Source organism: Schistocerca piceifrons, chromosome X (genome assembly GCF_021461385.2).
Source record: "Schistocerca piceifrons isolate TAMUIC-IGC-003096 chromosome X, iqSchPice1.1, whole genome shotgun sequence".
NCBI lineage: Eukaryota > Metazoa > Arthropoda > Insecta > Orthoptera > Acrididae > Schistocerca > Schistocerca piceifrons.
In genome coordinates, this window is record NC_060149.1 from 148,325,718 (window position 1) to 148,348,838 (window position 23,121).

General features: G+C 38.6%; 1 protein-coding gene across 5 annotated transcripts in view; it reads left to right on the forward strand.

Annotated features, from left to right (window-relative positions):
• The window catches only part of LOC124723235 (dnaJ homolog subfamily C member 5), an 81,644-nt gene that overhangs the window by 42,655 nt on the left and 15,868 nt on the right, over positions 1 to 23,121 (forward strand). For 4 of the 5 annotated variants that reach the window (XM_047248428.1, XM_047248427.1, XM_047248430.1 and 1 more), the window contains exon 6: positions 4,264 to 4,329. The exons of the other annotated variant lie outside the window; for it this stretch is intronic. In XM_047248428.1, coding sequence (XP_047104384.1) covers positions 4,264 to 4,329 — 66 coding nt within the window. The remainder of the gene's footprint in view (positions 1 to 4,263; positions 4,330 to 23,121) is intronic. 5 annotated transcript variants of the gene reach the window in all.

Consider the following 23,121-nt stretch of genomic DNA (forward strand, 5'->3'; position numbering starts at 1 on the left):
TGCTTTGAAATTGCATATATTCATAAGACATTAGTTATAATGTAAAACGCACCAAATTTGGGCTTCAATTGGAAAAAGATGGAATCCAGTATGGTGTCTCCCAAATTCTACTTGTGATGTACAGTGTGTTCTTGCCTGTAATTGGTTCATTGTTTTGTAACACATTGCCAAAATATTGCATAACTTATTCTGTGCTTTACGCTTGGCAATATTTTCTCAATGTGAAGTAACACAAAATGACATCACAAACTTGTCCAGCACCATGCAAACATCAGTTAACTCATTCCATGTGAGAATGGCTTTAAAGAAATTTCTTAGATAGCTCACATTGTATCACAAGGTTTGTGTAAGAACTTTGCAAATTTAGTACTCTTTGTATACCCTAATGATCAGATATGAGTTGTGCTCCAGGATTCTGAGATAACATTGTAAATGGGTATGAGAACTGGGAGTTCTGGGATAAAATTAACTGCATGCTTTGCAACAGCTGATTTTATTTTGACAGGGAAGCTAAAACAGCTTAGGTCTAACCCACCACTGCTTGCACCGAAACAGAGTTTATTCTGCGGTATCGCTCCCTTTATATCTAGTAAAGCCAACCAATGCCCTTAAATAGTGAAAGGAGTCACTTTACCAGTTTTTTGTTAGACACAATTTCTTCAGGTCTAGTTGTCTCGAAGATTCTGTATCTTTTGCCCTCCAATGCCATGCATTCGAAGATTAGGTGCAGTTTCTTCACACTCGTCACAGATTGTACATTTAGGGTCTTCTTCCATTTTACCCATTGTGTGTAAGTGTTCTTTGAAATTCCCGTGGCAGGTGAGTTTGACCTCTTTCCTGTTCAATCCCAGGATTACAGAGCTCCTTTTAATGCATGGCATGGGCATCATTATGTTACCATGTTTTTGTTTATGGTCCTTGGTCCAATATTCTACGTGCTGTTTCCTAAGCCATTTCCATAGTTCTAGTTTGATCATAGCCTTGGTGATTGTCAGGACAGGTGGAGTCGTTGCCCCCATCCTGACCAGTCTGTTGTCTTGTTCATCGCCACAGATCCCTGAGTGGCCAGGGACCCACACCAGGTTTATCTTATTCCTTCCTCTTAGCTCCACCAGAGCCCTGTGGCATTCTGCAACAATCTTAGATCTCGTTGCAACTGTCTGAATAGATGTAGATGATATGGTCCCTGTAGCATCTATGCATATTCTCCTCCAGACATACGCCGATTGCAGTAATTTCAATTTGAAATACCGAGGCCAGTTTTCCTAGAGAGATGATGCCCTCCAGTCTTGGCTGAACCCTGTACACACCTGCCCCAATGCCTTGATCTGATTTCAACCCATCAATGAACCAAACAATGTCCCCCATATGGTGTCGAACAGTTTTTTCCTCACTGCCCCCTGCTTCCAATTATTATATTGTAAAAGGCTTGTTGAAGCAGTTGGGAGTTATTTTATAGTCAGCTGATATTTCCCCAGCCATTCCTATATTTACCTCACCTCACTGTCTTAGTGCGTGATTGTGGATATCCCGATGAGATTCAGTTTTTTACCAATTTTAAGTCTGTATGCCCCAGCTGCTGCCTGCATTTTGACCCAGAGGTTTAGTGGAGGCATGTCCAGTAGGGCTTCCATCCCAGCAGTTGGTGTGCTGCTAATTCTACCTGTTATGGCGAAGCAGGCCAGCCTCTGTACCTTAGCAAGCTCCTTAGCTGCAACCCGCTGTTCTACCTTCTTCCACCACACTACGGCCCCATAGGTGTATATCCAGTGCATACCTCTGGGGCTTAGGCCCCAGTTTTTACCACAAGCCCTTCTGGTACTCAGTATAGTACCTTTCGCCTCGAAGCAGATGCTCTTCAGCTGTTACTTTATCTACTGTGAAAGGTACTGAGTTCACAGAATCTCTTTTGCATCACAAAAAATTTAGCTTGTAAACTCTCTGCCAAATGCTGTTTCATTTTTGCTGAGAAGTGGTTAAGCCCTGTGTCTTCCACAATAAGAAATTGGCGCAATAGATCAGTTGCATTATCTATAAATGGTCCAAAAACTGATGAGAAAAATTACTTTCATATTTGCTTGTATCTGCTTACCAATAAATGTGAATTATATCTTTCATATAGCATTCGTGTAGCCAGGTCATGTAAGATGTCCTGTGTTCTTTCTCCTGATATGCCTGCTGTCCCATATGTTAATTTCATGTACTGACTTATTGACCATGGAGATTTGCTCCTCAGTTTCGTCCTATCTTACTAGACGTGTGAAATAAAATAATACACTTGCCATTTGCTGAACATCTACTTCCTTTTTATGCACTTTCGTAATGTTTTCAACTTAGTTTGCTATTTTGGAATGCGCTTCACATGGTCCATCTTAAAAATATGTCTGCACCCATGACTACTTCATACAGTTGTAAAAAGAAAACTATCCTGCAGTTTGGGTTTACACTATAATTATGTTGTTACACAATTTCATTGATATTAATTTTTGTCTGTCCCAGGTCTAATTTTTTTTCTGTCTCCTAACTAACTGGTGATGGACTACAATGTACCTGTCATGGGCCAAGGGTATGGTAAATTTAATGAAATCGGTAATTATAGAATTGATTTTCTGTGTTAAATCAATAGCTGAGATGTGTGATGAATCTTCCCAAGTTGAAACAAGGGTGCGGTTTTCTGTTTGTATGCATCAGTAAACATTTACATTATGTTGCTTTACACTTCACCTACTATGCTAATTGTATCAAGTTCAAGACGACTTGCATCTCTTGGAGTCAGTGTTGGTGGAGTCTTAAATGAAAATTATTATGTTTCACTTTTATAACAGCTACAGATTGTTTTCATATATATCTGGACTTATACTCCGCAATTCTGATATTGACATGACAGGATTAAATTTTAGACTTTGAAATTACTGATCTGTAATAAGGTTTGACATAATAAAATCATACAGTTATGACTATTGTAAGAATATATTGTTAGTCATCAAGGTGTAATAAAGGGCAGTTATGGCTGCTTTTGGTGACACGACATGCAGTATTAACTGATAGTGTGTGGCTTCAGAACAGTTCTCCATGAAGCCGAGTATTAGCAGTGAGGGATATTTTGTATGTGATTCTTAATTTATGAATAACAGAATATCAGTCTTCCACATCTCCTTTCCATTTTCAGGAAATGGTGATCAGCAACTGTACTGTAATGTTAGTCACACAACAAATCAAAGGTTTCTATCTCTGAGTCAGGTTAATAAGTAAAATTATCTTTTGTGTTAATATGTGCATGAGCACATCTTGTTCAAATGCTTTCTTCCTGTGATACTGGAATGCAGTTATCCATAATGGATAGAACTTACAGTGAATGTACAATTTATGCATGCAATGAACATTTGTGATTGTCTGTTTTCTGTTGTTAACTGCATGAAAAAGTCATTTGCTGCAAACGATCTAGAGTGTTTGGTCACTGTAAGGAGATTCTGTTAACTTCTCTGAACAGCTTTTTCTAGGTTTTTATGTGATACATTTAAAATGAGGATTGAGATTATATTCTTATTAGCTTTTGCTCTTCCCTTTGATTTGTAGACTCATCAGAGAAATTGTGTATATGAAAACAGAATTTTTCCAGCAGCAGCTCCAACACCTTTATATGTTCAAGAAATACTAACAACTTACTAAATGAATAGAAGTTCAACATATTTTTGATCATTGGTAGATATATTATCCTTAATAAAACTGACCTCTTGTTCCCTGACTTTACTTCCACTGAACAAGTAACAAACTAAAAATTCTGAGAGCTCAATGTTTAGGCCCTTCTTTCAGAACAATTATTGTTGTTTTTAAAGGCATGTATAAAGTTCACGCATTTTTCCAACGAAGCTTATCACCAAAATCTGCAGTTAAGTATTGTAGGGTGTCTTACCCTTCCTGTTTTTTTTTACCCTGCATTATTATTACAATTATTATTATTATTTCCTTCATTTTGCCTTAAACCAGTCTTTGTCATCATATACAGCAGTGTGAGTAGTACATTACCTTCATTATTCCTCTTCAATCCCTTCGACTTGCTCTAGTGAATGTTGCCAGTGACTTTCTTTCTTTCCTTTTCTTTTTTTTTCTTTTCCCACAGTATTTGACAATGTTTTGACAAGTTGTACATTTCTGTATTTCTGTGGATATCCTGCATGACTGCATTAATTTAGATTTGGTTTATTTAGTAGTTTTCTTTTTTTTTTTGTTGGGACTGAGCTTGGTCGCTTGCTCTATTTGTAGAGGAATGCTGGATCCGGAGCAGCTGATGGTGTCGTATCGGAGCAGCCTCATTCTTCAAAGAAACAGGTGCGGCACATGTAATACTCTTTTTAATTTGTTTGTTTCCACAGATGGACCACAACATACTCTTTAGGTAAATATAGCACTTATCATTCAATAATGTTGCTTTCATGTTGCAAAATATTTTGCTATTAGTTGTTAAAAAAAGGTTTGGATGTTGCAAACTGCAACTTAATTCATTCTTTTTTTCACCCAAGAGCAGGATACCAGTTTTAACATTTATTCTTAAAAACATGAATATCTGTTTCAAAAAAATTGTTTTTTACTTGGAAGGTTTTAAAGTTTTGTATGTTATACTGTGAGATGATTAACCTTTAAGAAGAAATACCCTGACATAGTTTGACAGCAAAAGAAAAGTTGTTCTCTTGTATTCTGTTCTCTTGTATCGAATGTAGTGGCTGAATTTCATAGTCAAAGTATAGTATGTTTGACTCTCAGATCTGTCAGATGTGCAGGATAACAGCTCTTTTGAGTCTTAGCATGAAACGTGAAATTTAAAACCATTTTTTAGAACGTGTATACTACAAAAAATTTACTGCATGTTCTAGAAAACTTTTGTTTTTGTTGCTGTTCATACATTATATATTCACTGAAGTCGGCAGAGTCATGGAACTCAAATTATAGTGATGTCAAACACATTAATACGAAGTTACTCTTCAGTAGTGATACATAAGTAATGCTCTAGTAGGGTGCACGATTTTGACCATCAAATGTTCCTGTAACTGGTAAATGTTGGGCGAGCAGTGCTTCCTTGTGATTGAAGATTGCAGAAGCTGTTGTGCAATTTTGATAAACTCTTGGCCATGTTACAACAGTTGTTGGTGGTGTTGGTTGTGGTGGTGTTCAGTCTGGAAACTGGTTTGATGCAGTCCTCCACACTAGTCTATCCTATGCAAGCCTCATCATCTCTAAATAACCACTTCAACCTACATCCATTTCACCTTACGTACTGTATCCGTCTGTTCGGTCTCCCTCTAAAACTTTTGCTTCGGTCTCTCTCTAAAACTTTTGTGCCCCCCACCCGCAGTCTTCAACTAAATTGGTGGTCTCTTGATGTCTCAGAATGTCCCCCGTCACCTTATCCCTTATTTTAATCAAGTTATGCCACAAATTTCTTTCCTCCCCAATTCAATTCAATACTCCCTCATTAGTCACACGATCTACGCATCTAATCTTCAGCATTCTTTTGCAGCACCACATTTCAAAAATGTCTGTTCTCTTCTTATCTGAAATGCTTATTGTCCATGTTTCACTTCTGTTAACACTATGTTCCAGCAAAGTAACTTCGGAAAAGACTTCCTGTCACTTATATTTATATTCTGTGTTAAGAAATGTATCTTCTTCTTAACCGCTTTTCTTGGCATGTCTACATTTTATGTCGTTTCTCTTTTGGCGATCATCAGTTATTTTGCTGCTCAAATAGTCAAACTCTTGTAGTGTGTCATTTCATAATCAAATTCCCTCAGTATCACCTGATTTAACTCAGCTACATGCATTGCCCTTGTTTTGCTTTTTTTGATGTTGTTCTTACTTCTTCTTGATTGTTCTGTCAATTCCTTTGCTGTCTGAGAGAATTAGAGTGTCATTGGCAAATCTCAAAAGTTTTTTAATTTTTTCTCCTACATCCCTTTCTCACTCCCTTCTCAACCACTGCTTCTCTTTCATGACCCTCCACTGTTATAACTGTCATCTGGTTTCTGTAAAAGTTGTCTATAAACTTTTGCTCCCTGTATTTTATCCATGCTACTTACAGAATTTCGAAGACTGTAGTCCAGTTTATATTGTGAAAAGCTTTCTCTAAGTTTGTAAATATTATAACATAGGTATGCCTTTCCTTAACCTATCTTCTAAAATAAGTCTTGCTGTCAGTATTGCCTCACATGTTCCTACATGTCTACAGAACACAGACTGATCTCACTCGAGGTCAGCTTCTACCAGTCCACCCACCGTCCTGTAAATAATTCATGTCAGTATTTTGCAACCATGACTTCTTAAACTGATAGTGCAGTAATATTCCCACCTGTCGGCACCTACTTTCTTTGGAACTGGATTTATTATATTCTTCTTGAAGTCTGAGGGTATTTCGCCTGTCTCGTACATCTTGCACACATGGTGAAATAGTTTTGTCACAGCTGTCTCTCCCAAGGTTGTCAGTAGTTATGAGCAAATGTCATCTATTCTGGGAACCTTGTCTCAACTTAGGTCTTTCAATACTCTGTCAAATTGTCCTTAGAGTATCATATCTCCCATCTCATCTCCATCTGTGGGGGTATGATGGAAAGTAATGTCTCAGAACTTTTTATGTGAAAACTCACAAAGCTTTTTAAATAAAACAAATTTTACTAACTTTCTTATCTTAATTCTTCATGTCTGCATATTTATTACTCAATGTAAGCACCTCGCAACAAACACATTTCACCTAATGAGAGACTATTTTGTTGGGACTGTCATGTAGAAAGTTTGATTTTATTCACGGAACACAATGTCACCTCTTCTTACACCACCACATCACTATCAAAGTGATGTCCTCAAAGGTATTCTTTAAGTTTTGGAAAAAGATGAAAATCAGATGGGGCTAAGTTGAGACAATATGAAGGATGATTGAAGTTAGTGAGCCCAAATTGTTGGATTGTTGCAGATGCTGCAGCGACTGTATATGGACTGACATTGTCATGCGCCATGTGTTAACAAATTCTTTGAGGAGCCCTCTTAGTGCCAGATGGTTGCAACTTGCATCAGCAAAGGGGCAATGTCGACAGAGTGATATGCATGACATGTAATATCTCGACTGATATTGAGAACATAATAAAAAATTCGGAGGCATTACTTTTCAGTATGCCTTTCTACTTCCTCTTCCCTTTCTATAACATTGCCTTGAAGTTCATTCACTTGTATAGCTCTTCTACATGTTCCTTCCAGCTTTCCCTTCTTCCCTTAGTACTGGTTTTCCATCTGAGCTCTTCATATTCATACAGCTACTCCCCTTTTCTCCAAAAGTCTCTTCAGTTTTCCAATAGGTTGTATTTATCTTTCCCTTCATATATGTTTCTATAGCCTTGGATTTATCCTGTAGCCATTCTTGCTGGGCCATTTTGCACTTTGTCAGTCTTGTTTTGTAGATGTCTCTTCCCTTTTGCCTGCATCATATGCTGCATTTTTATATTTTCTCCTTTAATCAGTTAAATTCATTATCTCCTGTGATATCCAAGGATATCTGCTAGCCCATATCCTCGTTCCTATGTGATCCTCTATTGCCTTTCCTCTGTAATTTCTCAATGCTTCCCATTCATCTACTACTGTATCCATATCCCCCATTTCAGTCAGTCATTGCCTAATGCCCATTCTGAAATTCTCAGCAGCCTCTGGTTCTTTTAACTTACCCAGGTCCCTTCTCCTTAATTTCCTACTCTTTTGCAGTTTCATCAGTTTCATTCTATAATTGATAACCAGTAAATTATGGTCAGAGTTTACAGCTGCCACTGGAAATGTCTTAAAGTTTAAAATCTGATTCCAGAATTTCTGCCTTACCATTACATATTCAGTCTAAAACCTTCCAGTGTCTCCAGGTCTGTTCCACACATACAGTGCTGCCACCGAACTACACTAATTCACACGATATCTTAAATTCAACCTATCCATTTTCCTTCAAGTTCTCTAATTAATCCCATTAAGGGATCTAGCATTCCACACCCCGACCTTTAGAATAACAATCTCATTCATCATGACGACGACACCCTCCCGAATAGTCACTGCATAGAGATCTGAATGAGGAAACTAGTTTCCCCTTACTTTGTCATTCGCAGTACCAGCACAGCAAGGCCTTGTTGGCTGATGTTACATGGGTAGATCAGTGCCTGCAACTAGTGAAAAGGCTGCTGCCCCTCTTCAGGAACCCCCTGTCGTCTTTCCTCACCATTGATACCCCATAAATGTGCCTCCACATAAGGTACAGCTGTCCGTATCGTTGAGGCATGCAAGCAACCTTTGCAGGGTCCATGGTTGACAGGAGGCACTTATTATTTCAGAATGATAATGCCTCCATTTATAAAGAAAAACCCGTAACATAATGAACTGATAAATAAAATAGGAGGAAATTAAACTATTCTGTTCCCAGTGGAATGTGTGATAGTGCTGGTGGGGCACTGAGTGTGCTCAAAAACAGTTAAGGTAGTGGTTTGCTACATTTCAGGATGAGTGAAAGAAAATTCCTGGAGCATCTACTGCAATGTGGTGGTGGTGGTGGTGGTGGTGGTGGTGGTGGTGGTGGTGGTGGTGGTGGTGGTGATAGTAACATGTTTACTGCAAAGTAGAGAGGGTAGAGAGACCAAATAATTGCAAAGTTTGGGCCCATGCCATAACATAACCACATTAGCAGCTTCTTACAAATATGTAACAGTTCAGTCTAATATATCTCCCTAACAAAACTTGCTATATTTTTAACAAGATTTGTGGCTATGGTGTGTTGCTAACAAAACAGGCTAGTAAGTGGAGACATTGCCAATTTGAATATTAAATATTTTGTTCTCCTCTCTTCCCCTGCTCCCTCATGGGAGCTACAAAAGGATGCCTGCAAAGAAGTTATAGCTGCTGTAGCTGTAGAGGGTAGATAGTGAGCTTGAGGTAAAGAATTACATTTATACTTTGTTTCAGCACTTCGGTGTCACCATAACATGTAAGGGCATACCACTCTATCTGGTCCTAGGAGGAGCGGGGATGAATGCTTGCTGCACCCATAGCATTTGTTAAACTACATGTGCTGTCTTTGTAGTATCATATGGGGAACACCTCGAACAACTCGTAGTTAGTGAAACCTGTAATCAGTCAGTGATGCCAGTCCTCTATAGCTTTAAGCACTGTACATGTTTGATGGTGTTGGTGAACCATTTAGTGTTGTGGGAATCTTGGCTTAACTGCCAGGATGGTACAACTATTTTCACTAAAATTTGAGCTGCTTGTTGATGTGGTGTACAGTGGTCAGTGTGAAACACCTATTGGAAGGCAGCCTCTAACTCTTGTATTGTGTTGTATTTGGTTTGAGCAAGTATGATGGGCTACACCTGAGTTGACTTGCATTTGCCTTTTTTGTCTCTGGGAACAGAACGATCCTTAGTTATTAAACTATCACTACCAACATGATGAGTCTCTTGTTGGGGAACAGAAACGCCTTCTCAACAGCTCACAAAGTGTGACAGCTTCAAAATGTCAGTCGTCTTTGTAATTTCATTTTCATTAGCAAGAGAAAGTGTAGCGATACTGACCTGTTCTTTGTAGCCTCTTGTCATCTGTAGTTCCTCTTCTTGGTCACCTCTGCACTGAAAGTTTAAATTGATGTGGAATGGTGTCTGTTTCAAAATGTACACACCACTAACAGTTTGGTTGAAATTAACTTGCACACTGCATTCCTGTTGGATTTTGAATGTTAAAGACAGTGACTGATACAGTTGTTATGAATATTATTTAGCGCAAGTTTACAGGCCAGTACCCACTGTAACAGTGGTGAAGTTTTCAATTGTGCACAAACTAAACAATTCACTTTTGCATTAAATAGTCAAAGTTCACAATTATCACAGTCCTCTTTCAATTCATCAGGTATAATTAGTCTTCTGTGGTTCATTTAAATGGATCTTATCACACGAAATATTGAGTCCAACAATAATTGGTTTCGATGACAATAACACTCTACACTCCTGACAATCACAACACGGTACAGAAAGAATGTTCATTAATTTAAGTTGCAAAGACCACTTGAAACTAACTATTATGTAGTGATGGTGTTAAGATACCTCAGTGCAGATGCACAGTAGTATCTGAACCGTTGCGAGAATACAGGTAAGCTGCAAGCAAGTAGATTAATGGGCATTGCTCTGTAGCGTGTGACATGTGGAATTTGGGTCGGATAGGAGACATGCTGTGGTGGTTAGGGAGACTGCTCATGAAAAGTACAACCAAAATATGTGCCACACCTCTGGCATTTTTATGATGTAAAACATTACTGTAGGCTTGAGCCTATTTTATTTTCATTGGAATGCGCCACGTGCCATAATGGGGACACCGCGCAATGTTTTTTAGAGCTTTTCCAAAGGGTGTTTACCTGCTACAAAATTATATGGGCAGTATCCCATGTACCCATCACTACCAAATATCAGCCAGTCCAAAGATGCCTAAATAATGATTAAATGCATCATTGGGAAATAATTAAAAAAATTAACTCTGCAACCAAGACTGCTTGTTTCTTCATATCATAAGAATGTAATTGGTAAAAAGTTTAGCTTAATAAACACTGGGTGCATATTTGAGATTTTAGGTAATGTGCACATGTTACATAAATGACAGTATTGAAGATATTGCAAAATTTGTGGTGGTGGTGGTTATTGTTATTATTATTATTTTATTTTGGGGAAAGGAAAACGTAATGGATGGAAAGAATCTACCTGCTTTTTTACAAGAGGAAGTATTGTTTGAAAAGTTTTCCCCACTTTATGTAAACAAAGGCTTGCAATACGTTGTAGTAACTGTGAAAAATTTGTGCAGCAGTTAGGAAAATCAGACGCTCCTGGTGGAAAGTTACTCCTCACCAAAGACAACAGTTATATTAAGCTGAACGTCTTGGAGAATCCCTGACAGTAACAGAACCACACTTAGTTGTTATAAAGATTTTGTATCTTGCAGGGATTTAATGATGACATGCAAGAACTTAAATAAAACAGAAAAGCTGAAGGAGCAATTGGCATGAAAAATATTATTAAAAGAGTGAATTCTTATTGATCTAATTAGACAGAGTTGCAATGCCAGGATACATTCACATCATTTGTTGTTTTATGTACCAGTGCTCTAGGTACACGACCTTACACTGTAAAGTAGGCTGTTCCAGCTCCAGCAGCATTAGAACAGCCTACTCTAAGATTGGTTGGCTCATTTGGGGGAGGGGACCAAACAGCGAGGTCTTTGGCCCCATCGGATGGGGGAAGGGTGCGGACGGAAGTCAGCTGTGCCCTTTCAGAGGAACCATCCCCGCAATTGTGTGAAAGGATTTAGGGAAGTCGGGTAAAACCTAAATCAGGTTGGCGGGATGCGGGTTTGAACTGCTGTCCTCACGGATGCGAGTCCAGTGCGCTAACCACTGCGCCACCTCACGCAGTACTCTAAGGGATATGAAATCTGTGGGAAATACAGATAACCAGAACAGGAGCATGGAGTCCAGTGCTCAACACCTCAATTCTGTGAGAACTGTTGAGACAATCATCCAGTTTGGAATAAAGACTGCAATTTTCTAACTTTATATATATATATATATATATATATATATATATATATATATATATATATAAAAAAAAGAAGCTATATATGGCTGAGAGATTATGCGTGATAGGACCAACAAGCTTCTACTACTACCAAAACTATTGCACTATCTTGACTTTAATGGGAAGATGGCATGATGAAAAATAAAGTAAACCCTCACTGATAACATTACTTCCATTTTACAATAATATGTGAGTGTGTTTGGGCTATATGTGGAGGAATTCATAAGTCATTCTTCACCATTACTCTCACATTCTTCTTGGTTAATGACCTTTGTTAAAGTACCCATTTCTGCATGTGGGGAAGTTTTACAAAGGGAAGCTGCAGTGATTGGGCTGATTAAATTACAAGCATGATCCTCCGCGTTGCTGACACATTATCTCACAAAGTCCTCAGGCCAAAATCAAAGCCAGTGATGATCACTTCCATTCTGCAGTAAGGTATGGCATGCAGTGTTAAGAAATCGTAGTAGCCTTTAGAGTCGTGAGGTCAAAGTAGTGAGCAATCAATGAGAAGATGAAAAGAGGGTCAACTGTTCTGCCTTATTTAAATGGTGACCCCTAAAATGTCACCTTAGGAATAGTGTAAGCCCCATGACTCATATTGTTGACTGATCTCCAATTGGAGAGAGAAAGTGCTGAAGATTTCAGTAAATGCTGCTCCGGGATGACATGTAATTGTATATTCCATTACTATGAAGTCCTTTGATGTGGTATGCGTAGTCTAAATGTTAATCAGTTTCACGACAGCATTAAACTAAGTAGGTGCACAGGTTATGTGGCCTAATATCGAAACCATAATAGAATTGGGAATAAAATTGTGTTACATACTTGCACACATCCTGCAATGCATTTTATTGTTATAATTTTGATGTAGGTAGGTACTGTACAGTTATAGCAAGTCCATAGGCCCATTGGCAATAATGCAGGTCATAAAACTGTGTAAAAAAGGAATGTCACCTGGAGAATAGTTTATATAGTTTCAGATAAATTATACAGTGTAATTATGTTAATGCAAGTCTAACACAGGGACAGCCATGTAAGAGTTACCTCACATGCGACAATCTGGCTGATATCTCAAACTGTGATTTAATTGTTACATACCGAATTCTACATAAAGCTAGGGAAAGAAAACCTCATAGCAAATATTTGTGATTTACAGGTCATGGTCATCAGTGACAGGTGTAGTAAACCGTTAGACAGAATATTTATTTTCATATTGGGAATGAAGTAACTTAAAAGTACATACAAACCATATGTTATTAGACATAACATATGCATTGTATTAAAAGTGGTAAAAATGAAGTTCCGGTTATTGCTAATAGATTTTGAAGCATTATTCTATACAAGGAGCTTGCTTTACTTCACAAAATGGATGATTGTTGCATAATTCATGACTTTTTATGCATTGAGTGCATGTGTAGCATGGCTTTGTTTGCAGACATGGCCTCTAAATAACAAAAGATGCCTGCTGTTCTAGTATTTCTTCTTCTTCCTTCTTCCTTCTTTCTTTCTTTCTTTCTTTCTTTCTTTCTTTCTTTCTTTCCTCCCTTCTATATGGGTAGCATCTTAACCCCTACCACAGCCTGAATTTTTCTCTAAAATCTAGAGACATAATAGTTTCCAGTTGCTTGTCTGTACAATAGATGTGTGTTGTGTAGATACATTTTCATAATATTAGGTCTACAACTTTGCTTCCACCACTTTTCTCAAAGTTTGAGGCTTTATTGTGAAAAACTTTCACACACGCAAAAGATTAAAAGTACTGACCATCGCTGGCCGCTACTTTCTCTTACCTTTCAGGCAGCATACAAATGTTGTGGCAAAAGAACTAGGCATCTTATGAGATCCAGGAATTGATCAAATTTTGCAGTTTTTCATATGACCAAAAGTGCTGGTCAGCCACGCCGTGTGCCATTGATCGGAAAAGGTTTTAGTCAGAGGGAGAAATGTGAGGAGAATATGGTGGGTGGGGGTAGGACTTTCCATTTCAACTTTTCCAAGTATATTTTGGCAGGTTTTGTGGCGTTGGGTTAAGCATTGTCATTTCCAAAATCACCGTTTCATTTCTATCACTGTATTGTGGGCTTTTTTTCCACTGCTTGGCTCAAAAGCATCAAATCACTGTTCTTGAAGTGTTGAAACAATTCTCCACTCTTTCTTCCACTAGTAGGTTATGCAGTATTTTATAAGCCTCAGCCACAGATTTCTCCATGCTTAAGCAGAAAATTAAAACTTCCCATAAAACACAAGAATTGGGCTCATAAGTTGATGTATTCAATTAAGAATGACTTTATGACACAACCACAAATAGACTAACATTCTGATGGCATTATGTTTACAAATTCCTAAGCTTATTGTATGACGCTTATGTCCTATCAACTGCACCACCACTTGCAAGTACTGGCACCTATTGCAAAATGGCAGAAGCAAAAGTTGTAGACTTAACACAGGAGCAAAATTTTCACACTTTGTAGTTGTTCCTCACAAGCATGGTACTGTTTGATCATACTGCTTAGTGTCTGGCGTGCCATTAGTGTACAGAGGTGTGAAAATTATTGGACTCTAAGCAAAATTTTTAGAATTATTGCTTTCCTTCACTCTAAAGCAGTAATTCATTAGACATTATACACTTTTACCTTCCTACAATGAGTGTAACATATTTGAATTTCATTAGCTTGACAAATTTATTACTTCTGTTTATGAAACAGGGTTGATTTGAGGAATTCAGTTGTTTATCATGTGATCCTCTGTACATTTTAGTAACTTATGCAAATTTCTTACATAAAAAATGTAATCAGCATTAGTTTTAAGAGTGATGTACTCTTAAAGAACAACGTAAATATGGTTATATCAGAATTTTGTTTAGATATTAACTTTGTAGTTTTTTTTCATGTTAGATTTTTGAAGTTGTGAACAGAACAAGTGGTTAGTCAAATGGAAAACTTGCTGTTTCAAAAATAGTTTTGCAAGAAAATAGTATTCAAAGAGAGAATAGCCAAAAGGCTACAAATTTCATAAAAATTACTAAACATTAAACAATAGACATCACTGATAACCTCACTGTTGAGCACAGGTAAACTCGAAGTAATAGGCATGACTATCATTCTGCTCAGTAGGAAAGAGGTAGATGAAAGAGTAAATTGAGTCTACGAATTCAGTGCAAACTTCTCTAAATTGCCGAAGCAATAGGAGAATCACTAGGCGATAATTAAAGGATCACCTGGAAGGGTACGGACTATCTATTTGTACCTCCACTGTTTGAAGAAAACTCATTAATTGTTAAAAAAGAAAACCCAATTAATGCAGTTCAGTGGCTAGGAAAAGTCTGGATTTGACTAATAATGTTAAAAATCATTTTGAGGTTGGTTTGGAACAAGATAAAGGAATCTATTTTAGACCTTCTTAAAGTTCTCTAATCTTTTCCCCTAAGGAAAATACACGTTTCCTCCAGGAGACACCATTAGAGAAAAGTGAATTCTAGCATCCATTCAGACAACCATCTAAAACCTGAAACTTAACTTTTTTTGTGTTATTGCAAGTTTGCTTTTCAGATGAGTTCATATATTGCATGTGTTAATGTGAACAGTTTTCTTTGTTGTGTGTGACTCAAATTGTGAAGCACCCAACTTCTATTATGGAGTGGGCCCCAGTTCCGTAATTGACACACACATTTTCTCTATTGCTGAAGGTTCAATGAATTAACACCAATATAAAAAAGTCCTGGAAGAAACTTCTGCCTCAGTTGTAGTGTTGATGGTGACTGTTTTCGTACCCTGTGGATCACCATATAATCAAGTCACCAGGCACAATGGACCTTATTTACAAAGGATCCAAATTTTATGAACTTTTAGTATTACCTGGCAAAGCGAACTGGTTATCTGCCCAGGGTGGCAGCACTGTCATGTTTATGCCTGTGAAGCAGGGAAAGGAAACAGGAAAAGTGTACACTTGCATACCCTCAAAAGTGGTATGCTGTCACAGCCTATACGTCTTTACGTGTTGCTGAATGAAGTGACCATGTTGAAAAAGAACAGCAACTGAACATACAGTATATCTCACAGCAGGAGGCTTTACTGGCAGTATCTGATCAACTACTTTCCACAGCAGTGTCTGTTGATTTTTTTGTCTGCCGTTTCACTTGTGGATGATAATGCTGTCTCTTTGTTAGACTCTGTTCCAACCATTTTTATTGTATTTTCAGTTTGCTCGTCCATCAAAGTATCTCTTGACACACACATTTTTCCTGTGAGACACAGTCTTCTCAAGTCTTCCAATACCACAACAGTAAAAGCTAATATTAAAACAATGAAGGTAACCTGACCACAAGGTGTAGTGGTTAGTATTTTTGGCTAGTGTTGCCTGGGTTCAATGTTTGGTTCCCAATGACCACTTAAAATTTTTTATGTTGGGTAGGTTGGGTACGGGGTCCGTTCAGCCTTGAGAGGGCAACTGAAAAACTGCCTGAATATAAAAGCAGCAAAATTGACACTCAAGTCACCAAAATAGTTTTACATTGAAAGGCTTGCAGCAGGCAAGGTGTCGCACGGCATTTATTTATTAGCAGCAGAAATATCACCTGTTATTTTTCTGGGTTAGAGTGTGAGATATTTGACACAAACTATGGGTCTTATGCTTTGCATGGGTCCATACCATTTGTGTAGGATTTAGGTCTAGATGATGTGGTGGCAGCAGGTAGGGAACCATCTTTTTGCAAGATTTTGTCAGTGAAATAGAGGAGAAGGTAGGTGGTCCTTAAAGAATGCCAACAGTTCAACTTTCCTTCTCCCTTTTTAGTCTTTATCTGTCCATTTCTACACGATAGTCCAAAGTGTTTCTGGTATAGGCCTACTCACACAGAAGTGGCCACGAAAGAAAACTTTGCATTCACAATGATTAAATGTTGCTGGAGATTCTTGGATGACAATACACGTTGGACACTGTCATTTTGCAACATTTATTCACAGTATGTGAGGAATCGTAAACTGCAAAATTTTGCGACATTTTAACTTTTTTCTGTAATTTTTTCCATGCATTGTGTGAGAAGAAAAAACTCAAATCTTTCACATAGAGTGCAAAATTTTCTACACTCCGCATTGGACAAACTGACTTTTACACCATGTACTTACCAAGAGATGCAGCTCTGAAGGAATGGCAAGATTCTCAGATTATGAAAAAAATTACAAAAAGGACAGGTTTTTGCATTATAATGTTAATGTTCAACTTTTTTAAAAAGGGTAATGTAGGTCTCTCTAATGGTCAACTCTTGACATCAAGAAACTCCCATCCCTACCGTCAGCAGGATCCTTATTTCTCGTAAGGCTGTACAAAAGTGGCAAAAAATGCAGGTCTTTGGTAGGTGCTTGTAACTGAAAATTTAAAAACACCAAGAACACACCACAGTCCCATCCGAATACAATGTCATTTCCTACCAGCTAAATATATATTTAAAAAATAAAAATGGCTGAGAACAAAAAATATATAACAGAACACAGATTCAGGCAAATAAGTTAATTCCTTGACCACTTCGATCCCTGTGACAAGTCAGATTGGGGAATCCGCTTCTTCCTCCTCGACTGTAATGTCGTAAGTTAGTTTTTCCTGTCATTGTAATCAGTAAGGGGTCTGGAGCTGCATTTTTCGTTGTTGTTATAGGGATCACTCTATCCTCTTGTTCGCGTGCAGCCTCAGAATCGAAACTATTACCCAGCCATGGCTGTACCTGTAGGCAGATTCAAAAAGGAAGGTACTGGGTGGTGTCTGAAGTGGACAGCAGTCTCGTAAGTTGGAATGTGGGTATTTCCACAGGTTTAAAGAACTGTTGGTGTCAAAGATCATCCAGTGTTACACTGTTAATGTTGCTATTCTACAGTGTCTCAAGAAACCTTTCTCCTGCTTCAGAAATTTGTTGTACTGTTGCGCCTGCCTGTTCAGAGAGCTTTTGTTATAAATGGTGCTGAATTTCTTCTTCCAATGTGCTAAGGGGATTGCAGTAGTGTCACTCCCACTTACTGTGTGAAGAGAAACAAAATCATGTAGAAAGAAATTGCATGATGTTAATGAGTTGGAAATGCTGGAGGACTTATCCATCCCATTGTAACAGGTGTGTGGGTTTGTTTTTTTTAGGCTAATGCTGTCAGCAATACCAGGTTGTGTGTCTTCACCTTGTACAAAAACATATCATTGTCAGCAGTGGTTTATGCAGTGGCTTTATTATCATAAATAATTGGGAAATAAATGGGATGGGAAAGTGGTAGGAAGTAAATAATGACTTCCAGCCACAGAAGGCATTGCAGCAATGCAGCGACAGGAGTTGAAAATTTGTGCCAGACTGGGACTCGAACACAAATGATCTGCTTCTCTAGAACGGTTCCCTTAACCTCATTGGCCACCCACACACATCTTCTGTCAAACCAAAATTCCCAACTTCCAGCTCACCGCACCACATTGCAAGTCATTATTTCCTTCCTGCCTCTTTTCCCATGCCATTTCCTTCCCATTCCTTTCACTTCAATTATTATTCATGTATATGTCCCAGCAGCTTCGAGAGTGGTGTCTGTTCTATTGGACATATCTGACAGAATAGACACCACTCATATCTAAAGTGTTCATTATCATTGAATTGGTATCTTCTTCGCCCTTTGCAGCCATTTCAGTCATCACCATTGAAGTGAAGTTCCTTTTGTTGTTGTTGTTGTTGTTGTTGTTTGATAAAAAAAAATTATGACATTGTAATGGCTGTTGTTGCAGAAAAGGCTAATTTTGTAGATCAGTGTAGTGAAGCCTGTTACTTCAATGCTCAGGTAATGGATGTCACTAGACCATCATCAAAAACTACGGTGGCATTATATCCAAAGTGCTTTTGCACATAGTTCACATAAAACTTCCACAATGTCTTTAACATGGTTGTTGTTGTCAAACTCTGTACACTTATATGTAGAAAGTATTCATCATAAATTATTGCGTATTTGCGCATCCATAGATCCACTCCTTCTTTTATCAGAGTGAAAGCCACATACAAAGCTGATTTTGTGCCCTTGCATATGCCGCCCTCACTGAAGATACAGAGAAGAAAAAGTGCAAGCTCAAATTTGAACAATTCTTTCACATTATCATCAGATTGCTCTGCAGTGCAAATTCATTGGAAGGATGTAAGATGATTGACTGTACATTTTATTTCTGCAATTGTCAGGGCACATGAAGCCGAGGCTAAAGTAACCACCTTATTCTTTCGTATGAACTTCATATCTTCAGAATCATTTTGTACCATTTTTCTTCATGCAGTTGATGCCAATTTCTTGAGATACCCATGTTCCTTCACTAAGTGACACTATCTCCTTAGTCTCAAGGGATTTCGAAGCATGGCATAGCCAGGGTGCATATGCCCCGGGACAACCAGGAAATCTGGGGAAAAAACCAGGAATTCTTACATCCAGGAAAACCTCAGGAATTTTTTAGAATTCTGGGAATTTTTCATTGTTTTTATTTTCAGTTAAATTTTTGTAATTTTGGCTGGTAATAACTGATATTCTAACAAAGAATTTTACTTTAGTCCACTACTGCAGAAATAAAACATAAATGAGAGAACACCACCAAAACAAAACTTTAGTTGAAAAGAAAATCCACCATTTACAACAGCAAAACATAGTACACACAAACGTCTGCCAACAGCAAAATGTTTCAAAGACTATTCAATACTTCGTAACATCAAACTGCTTCCGATCAGCACGCCATCATAAATGTTTTCATTTCTAACAGGTTGCTTGAAAATATCATGAATGATAGTTTAGGAAGCGGTACTTTCAAAGTAAATTTTCTTTTACATAAGATGAAGCATGTTAACTTGTGACAATACGTGATGAATTCCTTACAACATGGAGCGTCTGACTCTCATTCAAAACTTAACACTTTGAGGACAAGCCATTTATGCCATTAATCACATTTTACATGCATATTTGTGTTTGATATACCGTATCTTAAAGGATAACACAGCAAAAGAAGGCCAAGCTTCAGTGTTAGTGTTTTCTATTTACTTAGTTCTTTCATAGATTACAAAGTATGCAATAACAGTGACAAAAAATATAATTACTCTCTCAAAAAAATGTGTGAGGCAAGTTCGTAAGCAGTTTCACAAATAATTGGCTTAGTATTCAGCTACAGCAATTTAAACTGTGCTCTTAGGATCCTGCCTAAACACACCCCCAGAGAGAGAGAGAGAGAGAGAGAGAGAGAGAGAGAGAGAGAGAGAGAGAGAGATAAAAAACTGCAAAAAATTTTTGACCGTTATTATGTATGAAAGCTTAGCTTTCTTGTAGCTGTGCTGAATGTATTTTAATTTAAACCATTAACTTTTCCTAATTGTGTGTTCGCACTACTTAACAATGATGTCACTGTTGGCTGAACACACACTTTTACTTGGTCCATGACGGGGAGGGTGCTGTGAGAGAAACCTTGCAATTGGCTCGTTGCAGTGAGATTAAAGCATATAAAAGAAAGTGAGCATGTACTGGATTAATGCGTCACAGACATGACGTGGAGGTTTATGGAGAGTTGCTGGAAGAAGCAGGTACAGTCTCTTCACTCATTTTTGTAACTAATGTACACAGATCAATACTATTTTCACAATGGCTACTTATTGTTAAGGTACACATTACTATTACGTAGGTAAGGTTAGCAACAAGCATAAGTATTCAAAGTGCGTTGCAGTCTCAATAGCAGTGCTTTGAAACCTACTGTGCCGTATTTGGTGGAATTCGTATCTATATTCTTGTGATATGAAAATATTCAGTGCACATGTTGCAGTGCATCAATAATCTTTCCAAAACGTTTTTTGCTGAGTTTCACTTCTTAGTGCCGGGAAGTTCTACAACGGAGTATAAAACCTTTACCATTCAAAGGATTGATAGGTTTTACAGCCAGGAGGGAAAGTAGATTGTCACTTAACATGGGAAAACTGTAATTTCACCTGAGGGTACAGCATATTTTCAACCAGGAAAAGGTGTATTTTCACCCAAGAAAAAGGATATATCTAACTGGGACATCCAGAAAAGTCCAAGTATTTTTTCCTTGTCCCTAATAGCGAAAGTCCCCAAATACAGAACAGTATTCGTTATGCAGTGACCAAGAGACAGCCCTCCATAACTCGTCATTGTCGTCATGAGGATCTGCCCTGTGGTCATGACTGATTTGATGCCTGGCCAGAATTTTTCAGAACAACGAATTGTGAACTAGCCTTCAGCCTTGAATTTATGAAATTTATGAGTATCCATTTTGTCTTCTAGGCTGATCATGTTCTGGTAGTAAAATACTGTGCTCTTAGCATAATTTAAATAATCTACTGCATGGAAGGAGGAAATAGTTTCGTTTACCCATTGGACATGTAGGTTCTTTCTCATATCCATTCAGCGTTAATGAAGTTGTTCATTTGGGTACACAAGCATATGTACTGATTCCACAGTACAGAAGTAGAGCCATAAACGAAAAATCCTCATTTTCAACAACAGGTCGGGCAATGGTTGGGGGGGGGGGGGGGGGGGGTAGAGCACTGCATTCGCGTGGCGTGGCGTACCGAATGACTGAAATTAGTTCTCCATCACTCAATGTCCCCACTTCCGAAAATGAGTGAGTACTTGATGAGTGTGATCTAACAGGGACATGGCTTCTTCCACGTGACCGAGGGAACATGGCAACTAGCTACATCACAACACAGCATGAGGTCTATGGAAGAGCATCAAGCTTGTGCAAACTGCAACCTCATCACCTATGTGCATCCACATGATTCCCATAGGGCTATGCAAACTGCTCAAATGACTGTGTCATTAGGCAAGATAGTTTGTCATTTTTGGCATCTTCCACCAAACTGTGCGAGATGTATTTACCATCATCCTCACACATCGCGCCTGAGTGAATTCCATGTTAGGCACACTCTTAAAGATGCCATTAAGGGGTGTTGGGAGGGAGGGGGGAGGCTTCTTGGGATTGATAAACTTTGGACACCTGAAAATATAATGGTCAACCAGTTGTGGTCATTTACATAACACAAGTTTTTGACAGAGTACCTTGCTGTCATCCTCAAGTGATATCTGTAGAATGAGCATCTTCGCCACATCGCTCCTCACCCCACCCCTTCCCTTGCTACCTGGCCATACCTCGTGTTGGGTAGGTGGAGGAGGGGTGCAATTGTCAAATACTGGGCCCAAATTCTGGTCCCTCAGTGCTTCTTTCACCCCTCCTGCCTGGAATTTGCTCTCAGCCGACGTTTAACTCCAGTTGGTTGGCACTATGTCCCACACTTTACTGAGATTGAAGCCCCTGTCTCTCTTCATCAGCCCATCAGCCACTCATATTTCGTTGAGTCCCCTATATGTGCATAATTTCCTGCAACAGATTATTTTGGTGATGTCTGGAGTTTGGTGTCTCGTATGCTCCTGGCATCTTTCTTTGACTGCCTACACAGTCTGTCCAGTGTATGCCTTACTACATTTGTAAGCAGTATGGTAGACAGCTAGTTTATCGAGCCCCAAATCCTCTTTCAGATATCTGATATTACATGCATTTTCATAGGTGAACGTAAAACGCATTTAGTGTTATGTTGAGCCAAGAATTTGCTAATTTTCTTAGGGACTTTTCTGGTGTACTCAGATGTGCCTATTTCTTATCCTGCTTGTCATGTTCCATTTGCTGGGGTTGTACCCTTGAAAGCACACCATATGTCTCCCACTGAATCCATTCTTCCTGAATACATTGCTTAAGGTGGTTGGAGCTCACTTTATCCAATATTGCATGGTCCCTGTGCACCAGTGTACGTAGCACACCCTCACACTCTGAAGGATGACGACAGCTGGACATTTGGATATAAAAATCAGTATGGGTGGCTTTCCTTTACACACAGTGTCCCATAGTGTCATCTGCTTTGCACATGTCCAGGACATCTAAACAGGAAAGTCACCATTTTCTTCCACATCCATAGTGAATTTGATGCTGAGTTGAAGAAATCAGCAAGCAGCAGTCTGGTGAAGAGGGAGAATACATAAAAGCTCACCATTAGGTCTTGGTTATGAAAGTGTATTTCTTGCAGCCATTGAATGAAATTTACATAGTTACTGATATGCTGACATTTGTGTTTTTGAATTTTTTCTAAGCTGTGCTTAGGCTAGGCTCCAGAAATCTGCATGCCTCTGTTATCAGTTGTTCAAGATTGTGTGTGTAAGCGGAAGATGCAACAGTGACATGAAGGGCAGCCCGAGAGGCGATCCCAGCATACAGGTGCTCACGAGTGGTGGCACAGGTGCCAAATGTAATGTATCACAGATAGGCAGATAAGTTCTTCATCCATGGAAGATTGTCCTGGCCCTCATCTGCAGTCAAGTCACCAGCAGAAATGCAGCTTGCAGAGTTGAGGTTCCCACTTCAGCCGGTCAACTGCGTACTCATAGCAGTGGATTCCAAGCTGGTGGTGCTCTGCACTGTTGTCAAAGTGTCGAATCAGGTGTTCCCGACG